Source organism: Lactuca virosa, chromosome 8, assembly GCF_052849685.1.
Source record: "Lactuca virosa cultivar CGN04683 chromosome 8, Lactuca_virosa_CGN04683_v6, whole genome shotgun sequence".
In the NCBI taxonomy this organism is placed as follows: domain Eukaryota; kingdom Viridiplantae; phylum Streptophyta; class Magnoliopsida; order Asterales; family Asteraceae; genus Lactuca; species Lactuca virosa.
In genome coordinates this window covers 65,254,573-65,263,819 of record NC_136433.1, presented here as the reverse complement: position 1 = coordinate 65,263,819, position 9,247 = coordinate 65,254,573, and the positions used below count along the sequence as shown (strand labels likewise).

The window sequence follows — 9,247 nt, the reverse complement described above, 5'->3', positions numbered from 1 at the left end:
CAATTTCTCAAACCCATCCTACATACGTCGACGATGACGAAAGGTTCCAAGAAACTCAACCACCACCAACAAAAAGAAAAAGGAAACGAAAGACTAAAAAAAGTGGTTGGGTTAGACCGAAGACGGGGAAGCAGTGTTAGCGAGAGCTAGAAATCTATATCGGAAGACAAAGAAAAAGGCAACGGGCAATCACAAGATATTTTTTGGAATCGTGTTTTACACCACTTTCATGTGAAAATGGGAAAGAGTCTTTATTGAACGTATGACAAGGTCAACGGAAAATGACACGAGTTACAAGCAAGTTACACCAAATTTAATGACCCTTTTCAAAATCTTACAAATATATGCAAAAGTAGGAGCAAGGATTTCAATATTTTATCGACCGCACTCAAACAATAGAAGTTTACCAACAACTGTAAACTGTTCAACCACCAAAAAGCATGACTAGTTTTTCGTGAGGATCCAAAATGTTCGCTTAAACCATAATCGCTTTCGAAATCCAACACCGACTCCAAAAAACAGTCAAGAACATCTGAGTCGTTTGTGGTTTTTGGTCTCAACCTCAATGATGACATTGACGAGACCGAGGGGAGGGTCCACCATAAGTCACCCTTCGTCCATCGACAGGAAGAGACAAAACTAAATGGGCGGTATCGTCGTCCGAAAAAATAAGTACCGATAAAATACTTTTAGGAAAAATAGACAAAAATCTACTTTCTCTAAAAAAAAAAACAGAAACTCGTCGCCAACAAATAATGCTTATTGACACTCAAATTTTGTACACAATGCTTCAACCGGGTATCGCGCCGAAAATATCTAGAAACATTTTTAAAACTTCAAAGTAAAGACCGCGAAAAATATAAAGATTAATTTCTTTTTCTTGTTTTATCTATCTATTTAGGTTTAAATTTCTATGGGTTTTTATTAGTAATGTGGGTTTAAATTTTTATGTTTTAAGTTTTTATGTTTTTTTAATTAGTAATGTAGGCTTTTTAATAAAAATATTATTTTGATTTTATTAGTAAAATATTTATTTGGTTTGAAAATTATATATTTTCTTTATTTAATGTAATATCAAAAATAAAAAATATATAAAAATAATAGATCTGAAATGGTAACCATTTTCAAAAAAATTTATATGTTGTGAAAAAATGATATGTATTTAATTGTCGTTATGATAAAATGATATGAATTTAATTGTCGTTACTTTTTAAGTATATATCTAATCCTCATATCCCTCGGCCTTAGCCAACCTAACACGTTAATTCGAATGATAATTTTTTTAGCATGCTATTTATCATTCTAACCTAAGGTTTTAAAAAATAATAAAAAGTAACAGTATCCTTGGACTATGATATATATAGCCTATAGTAGGTCTTTGTTTGACAATGTTGTAGTAGGTCTTGAATGGGATAACTTAAAAAGGTAATATATTTTTCGATTTGTACACATTTGATCACTGAGTTTTTTTTTTCGTCCACATTTACCCCTTCAACTTGTTAAACTGTATACATTCAGTCCTTATGACCGGCTACTCCAGGTTACCCGGTAAAAATGACTTAATAGGGTAATATATTTCTCACTTTGTACACATTTAGTCCTTAATATTTTTGTACACATTTAGTCCTTTTTTTTTTTTTTTTTTTTGCAAAATAAGTCATTTTTTTTTGTACTCATTCAGTACTTATGAATGATTTTTTAGTTTTTTCTCACAAAATCTTACGTGGGACATTCATTAATGTGATGTATGGGGCTTTTGATGCTTATATCCATTACGATCTCGACTACTTGGTTGTTTAGGTCATGTGTTCTAAACGTCATAACTTCTTCATATAATCTTGGATTTTAACGATCTTTATATCCATGCGTTCGTATTTTAGTCTACTACAACTTTCATTTAGATTACTCCCATTAAAAAATAATATATTTTTACTTACGATTTTTATATCCATACGCGGTGGCGGATTTAGTATGGTCCTGGTGTTGCACCGACAACACCTGTTTTTTCTGTTCGCAATGGAAAATTTTTCGCTTTTTTTTAACGTTTATACCTATTTTCCATGTATCGGCAACACCTATTTCATCTCGACAACACCTACTATGTATTACTGCGTCTTCCCCTGTCTATACGTTTTTTATGAATGCATGTATGTATGTTTTTTTTATAAAATCGTTAGTAAAAATATATTACATTTTAATGGGAGTAATCTTAATGAAAGTTGTAGTAGACTCAAAAAATGAACACGTGGATAAAGATCATTAAAATCTGATATCGTATGAATAAGTTATGATGTTCAAAATACAAGACCTAAGCCAAACCACAAGACTTACGCAACCAAGCAGTCGAGATCGCATTGGACATAAGCATCAACAACCCCAAACACATCATCAATGATTGTCTCACGTAAGATGTCGTGAAAAAAACCTAAAGAAATCATTCATTAGTACTGAATAAGTACAAAAAAAGGACTTATTTTGAAACAAAAAAAAATGTTAAGGACTAAATATGTACAAAAATATTAAGGTCTAAATGTGTACAAAATGAAAAATATATTACCCTATCAAGTCATTTTTCCCGGCTAACCTAGAGTAACAGGTCATAAGGACTAAATATGTACAGTTTAACAAGTTTAAGGGGTAAATGTGGACGAAAAAAAACTCAGTGACCAAATATGTACGAATCGAATAATATGTTAGTCTTTTAAGTCATTATCCCGTCTTTAATTGACAATGTTGAAATCATGCTCATAATGTCTTTACTTTGCACCACTTTTCTCGCCGTGATTCATTCATGCTTGTCAAATCAAAACCATAATGTTGATTTTCTTAAAATGTTCAATACTTCCAATAGTTAATAAGAAAGTTTTTCAAACTAAAGTCATAATCAGCAAGTGTGATATAACTTGGTGATTTAAGAATTAAACGTTTCAAGATCAAAAAAAAATGTCCTATGTTCGAATATCATTCAAATTTATGATGGTCTACCATTCTAGAAAAACATTAGTAGGTTTGAAATGACTATTGACATATATGACTAAATACAATATTCTTTGCTCATCACCATTTCTTTCAATATAATTTTTAATCATTTAATGTAATAAAAATTATTTTTGTATAAAACATTAAATAAAAATAATAAGTTTGTTGCATTGAATGTTTAAAGAAGGCATATGTTTTTTAATCATTTAATCTAATAAAATTAATAACTACATATTCCTTCTTTTTGCAATTAACACCAACATATATAAAAAAACACTTTAGATTAAAAACCTAAAATAACATTTGCATTTGCAAAATAACATTAATAAAATTCTCTTATTACATCAAATTCCGATGCCAAAAGGAGGAAACACTTGCATTTTAGTCCCTCTCGTTTCGCCAAATTGTCTAAAAACCCTCAAAAATAAAGAAGAAAATAAAAAAGACAAAATAACGGAAAATATCCATAACAATCCCCTTAACAATTAACTAATTCCCAAAGTCCACGACATTGTAAATTGTTTACCAACTGGTAAAGCCAGACCTCCAATCTCCACCATCACACTCTTGTTCTCCTCCTCTCCTACCTTTTTCATCTCATTTAAAAACTTATGCTCAGTTTCCACCATCTTAAACTTTGATACATCCAAAATACCCCCATTTCCCTCGACATCAATCGCAAACTGTCCACCAATCCCAGCTAACCCTACCACGGTAACTTTCTCGATCACCCAACCTTTATCGAGAGCATAATTACTGTCTGTGACATCCGACCACACCTTTACGTTTTCTTTTGATGCAGACGCGTAAAATTCAACATAAGTTGATTGACCGTTCCCGAGACTCATATCGGGAAGCTCGTCGTCATCGAGGTATAACTTTCCTTTAGCCCGGGCCTCAGTGGCCCCAGCTGGGAAAGTTACTATAAGGGTAAATGGTGTCATTTTTGCTTCTTTTGAGATCAAACCTCCCCTTTGCATTGGGAGGATGGTGTTTTGGTATAGGTGGACATTGATCACGTGCAATGGAGCATCTAGTGTAACGGTTTGGGTTTCTTTTGAAATGATTGCTTGACTAAGGTCAAACAGATTGTACCATGTTCCAGGTGGGAACACGGCTGACACATTGGTTTGACCTTGGTCAAGAACCGCTGAGATCATGAGACTCTCACCGAGCAAGAACTGTGTGCTTAATCCATACAGTTCTTGGATGTTGGGGAACGAGAAAAAGACAGGTCGTGCGATGGGTGCTCCCGTTGTATGCGCCTCGTAAGTCAATGTGTACAAGTATGGAAGCAGCTTGTACCGCATGCCCAATGCGTTGCGAGCTGACTCCGCTACTGTTTCCCATTGGTAAAGCTCTTGTCGTGGAGAATAGTAGTTCGCGTGGTCTCGCGAAAAAGGGTAAAAAGCACCGAGTTCGATCCAACGGTTACATAGTTCTTCAGTTGGTTGTGGGTAAAACCCGCATATGTCCGACCCAACCATCGGAATACCAAAAATCCCGAAATTCAACATGGTATGAATCGAATACTTTAGATCATTCCACGTCCCTTGGTTATCACCCGTCCAATGAGCAGTATAATGACCCGATCCAACAAATGTGGATCGAGACAGTATAAACGGGCGCTTCCCTTGAAGCGCTTGCAACGCCTTGTGAGTCGCAATTGCGTGAGTAAACCCATACATGCTATGAGCATCATACTCCCGGACACCATTATAATGAACCGCACTTGTAGCAATAGTCTTGTACCCAATCGGAACATGGGTCCCGGATGCATTGATCTTATAAGGCGGATCATCCCATTTTGTTTTTGTTATATTCTTGCAATCCAAACAACAGATCCAACCGGGACCCGTCCCGGTTGGACACTGCTTTCCTTGTGGAAGAGTACACAAACCCGAACAGAAATTCGAAGCTTCATTCATATCGATCCACAACCCATCCACCGGAACAATCTCATGAAACCGCCGGACTTCATCCCCCCACCATGACACGGTGGCTGGATTTAGAAAATCCGGGAAGTTGACTGCACCTGGCCAAACTTGAGCAAGATAAGGCTTACCATCGTACTTTATAAAAACATCTTTTGCAAGACCACGTTGGTAAGTTCCATAAGAGGAATTAACACCGATTCCAGGGTCTATAATGACGATGTATTTCATACCACGAGCGTGGATTCTCTGCAAGAAATCTTGGAGTTTCGGTTGTGGGTAAGCGGTGGGGTTGAGGGTGAAGTCTTTGTGGCCATCCATGTGATCGTCGTCGTTCCATATAACGTCTAGAGGAATGTTAGCTTTGTTGTAACTTTCAACCACGTCTTCCACCACTGATAAATTGTGGTAACCCCATCTACATTGATGAAATCCTGTAATCATAAAAAAGTTTCGATCTTTATTACTTTCTTGAAAATGAAAATCTGTTTATAAAATAATCAACATTATCTTTGGATTATAAATATAAATAAATAAATAAATAATAAAAAGATTCCTCCCCGTTTTTAGTTGGTGGGTCAAAGACTTTACGACACAGAAGTACACAACCATGGAAAAAAAGATCATTTTACAAGATCGAAAAATCTTTGTCTTTTAATCGTTTTACTATTTTATTAAATTAGTTTTTAAGATGCATCATGAAGTTGTACATTACAACTTCACAAAGCATTCAGCTTGCAACATGGGATACCTGGTGGCGGTGGTTAAAATAAGTGAAAAATACGATAACCAGTAAGCTGTACTAACCAAGGGACCAGTATGGCATAGGCGCCGGTCGGCCAACGAGCTGAGTGTACTGATCCACCACCGCAAGCGGCGAAGGTCCCGAGAAGAAGTAAAAGTCGAAAATACCCCCAATCACTTTATACGTCAATGAGTTCCCTCTGTAAAGTACATCCATTCCATTACTGTTCAACAACAGAACTCCGTGTGCATAAGCTTCTCCACCCACATTCCTCAAATCCATGTACATCGGATGTGACCCATACAAATCCATATTCAGGTTAATTGCCGATTGATCCGTCGTCCACAACGTGTATGGCTCGTTGGGGTTGAGTTTGATCCCGTGTGGCTGCGTGTTCTCTCCTAAACCATACAACGACGCGTCTTTTGGAAGCGAGGTTGAGATTTCTAAGTACTGGTCTTTGAACACCAAGGAGTTGTAGGGTGAAGATTGGTCGGAGGTGGAGTTGAATAGCGTCTCTCCGTTTGATTTCCTTCTCACGGCGAACGAGAATGGGTTGGAGATGCAGCTGAAGATTAACTCGCCGCCGGAGAATTCGGAGACGGTGATTGGGTTTTTCCTTGACCGGCCGATGGTTTGTGTCGACGGCGTCGGAGGTCGGTCCCTTGGTAAGATATCGTACGGCACTTCCCATCGTTGTTGCTGTGCATCGCTTATGTGTACCCTCAACCGGTCGTCGGTTTCATGCCTGAAACCAAAAGCTTTATGTTAAACACAAATAACAATTTCCAATATTTTCCCCTTTGATTTCAATTATTAACCTTTCACCCCCTACATTTCTGAAAAGGGTATCCTAGATGGCTAGATCCGGTTTATTTACACAATGACCATCTTTTTTAAGGGGTAAAGTGGAATATGTAGATACTTTATGGGGTTGAAAGTGAAATATATGAAAGAAGGGAAAGTAAAGATGGTGGGTGAGTCAGTTGAAGCTTACTTGATGTACAACTGCAAGAAAGGGATGTCAGCGCCATAGATGTAGTTTCTCCGGTTGACTTGAAGACGGCCGACGAGACCACTGTCTGGCGACTCTTGAAGGGATACCAGAGTGTAGCCATTGCCAATCTTGGTGGGTGGTGATGTCGTTGCCGGAGTGCTTTGGGAAAAGGAACCAGGTATACATGAAGATATGATAAGTAACAGTGTAAGGTAAAAGATGGCCGGTGCTGGAGAAGAAGACACCATTGTTGGTGTTTGGGGGTGGTGGTGCTGTTGAGAAGGCTACAGAGAGGGGTATATATATAGGCAGACTGGAGGGAAAGGTTTAGGGTAGTGATAAGATAATGGTGGTATGCTAAAGATCATGTGAGTATTTGGTCCCACGCAATACATCAAGACAAGCTTTGATTGTGGTAAGTTGGAATTAGGGTTTGTATTTATGTTCAGGTTCCATTTTAAAAAACACACTTTTTGGACTGGTTTGTTTTTTGTATATATTAATTGCGGTGGATGAAAGGTAGTTATGGGTAATGCAAAGTGAGCTTTTCTTGTTAATTTTAGATAAGTAGTTTATTTCTCAAGGTTAATCAAAATAATTAGGGGTATTCACTATTTGGATAAAACCTAATTGTCCCATCGGACAATTTGAATTGCACTATTTGATTCAGATATTCGTATTTTTGGATTGGTTTTCACTAAAACCGAATTATTATTTGGATTTCAGATTGGTTTTGGTTTATAAAATAAAAACCGAATAATCCAAAAAAACAGAATAACAATTTATTATTTATTTATTTTTAATATATCTATAATTATTTATTAATTTTATAATTTATTTTTTTCAAAAAGGTTCAAAACATTTCACCTGATAAAAAAAAATTAATATGCATTTTCTCTTAAAAAAAAATTTATCTATTAAATATAAAATTATAATATATATATCTTCTTAGTAGTTGTTTACAAATTTTAATCGCAACTAAATAATGTGTTTCTGCTTCTTCTATAAAAATTAGATAATATTATAATTATACGTCGTTTTAAAATGTTCTTGTTTTTTAAAATCGAATTATAAAAACCGATCCAGCCGAATTGTAATTGGATTAGATTGGATCGGATTTGAATTTAGTTTGGATAATTCGGATCGAACTGGTCCATCCAAATGAACACCCCTAAAAATAATAGTAAAACGGAAGGGATGATGATATAACAAAAATAAGAATACTTTTCAAGATTTAAAAAAAAGGTAAATTGTACAACCCCTACATAAACTCGTCATAATACTCATATTGGAGGTACATCTCGGAACACTAACAATATTTCTTTGGGTTTAGACCTTCTATGTGGAATTCCCTGTTGGATTAGTGTCTAAGCCCGTAACTATATTTGGTAAGTATTTGACCCGGTTGTGCATGGTCCTTTTGGGTTGCCTTCACCATAGCAACTTGACAGGTTGATTTATATAGAGAGAAAAGATATTATTATATTAATATGTTATAAAAATAATATATTAAAGGAATAATAATATTATTTAATTAATATTAGTCATAAATTAATTAGGAATTAATTTGGTGACTAAAAGAGGTTAATTGAATAAAGGGGCTTAAACTGTCAAATGTGTAATAGTTGTGTTTTTGGGCTATGAATCCTTATGGATATTAGGGTGGCCGAATTTTAGGGTTAGGATATCTTAAATTCGTCCGAGCCTCATATCTAGAAGGATCATTGGATTGCTTAGGGCCTAAGTTATTCAATTAGGGTTAAGGATGTAACCCTAGTAGCTCATAGTATAAATAGACTCTATGGGTGAGGGAAATCGGCCACTCTTGTTAGATTGAAACCCTAGAGCCGATTTTCTCGTCTCTCCTCTCTCTCCAAATCATCCTCTTGCTAGTTGGTGTTTGTAAGCCATTAGAGGAGTGACAATTGTGACTCTAATCTCCAAGAACAAGAAGATTCAAGCAAGCAACATAAGGTATTCTTCTAGATCTGATTTCATGTGTTATGATTCAATTGTTATCTCTAGATCTAGCATTGTAAGCCTTGGAAACATTGCATGTTCAATTAGAGAAACCTAGATCCAAGCATTAGGGTTTGCATGTGCACATAGGAAAGTTCTTATGGCTCAAACCCATCAGTGGTATCAGAGCCTTGATTGATTTCTATTGAATTGATGCTTTGGTTGATTGCTTTTTGCATGAAAAAAATCGTTTTTTGTGCCCCTGACTGATGAACTCGGCGAGTCCCATTGTGGACTCGGCGAGTTCATAATGGAACTCGACGAGTTCAAGCATCAGTTAGAGTAGATTTCGGGACTTCTTGTTGTTTTGCTTGAGGATACTTGCCTTAATTGTTTTGGGTCATTAAAATCCGAATTTTATCATATATTTGAGTATATCCTTGACCAAACAAAAGATAATTACCATTTGATTGAATAATAATTTCCTTATATGATAATAATTGATTATTTGAATTAAATTGGTAAATTGTCTTGCAAGTAATATTGACCAGGTCAAATTTAGATAATCATTAAATTAATTAGTTGATTTATATTATTTTCTATTTGATCCTTTATGTTTTGAAAAGTTCAAAA

The 9,247-nt window shown here is 35.6% G+C and overlaps 1 protein-coding gene across 1 annotated transcript; it reads right to left on the bottom strand.

Moving 5' to 3' along the window:
- Positions 1–3,262: 3,262 nt before the first annotated feature.
- On the bottom strand, positions 3,263–6,962 carry LOC145128791 (alpha-xylosidase 1-like). Its single transcript, XM_079063596.1, has 3 exons — positions 6,656–6,962; positions 5,721–6,406; positions 3,263–5,347 (listed from the first exon to the last, which is right to left on the bottom strand). Exons 1-3 carry the CDS (start codon positions 6,901–6,903, stop codon positions 3,465–3,467), a joined length of 2,817 nt encoding a protein of 938 aa, XP_078919722.1. The 5' UTR covers positions 6,904–6,962; the 3' UTR covers positions 3,263–3,464.
- Positions 6,963–9,247: the final 2,285 nt, after the last annotated feature.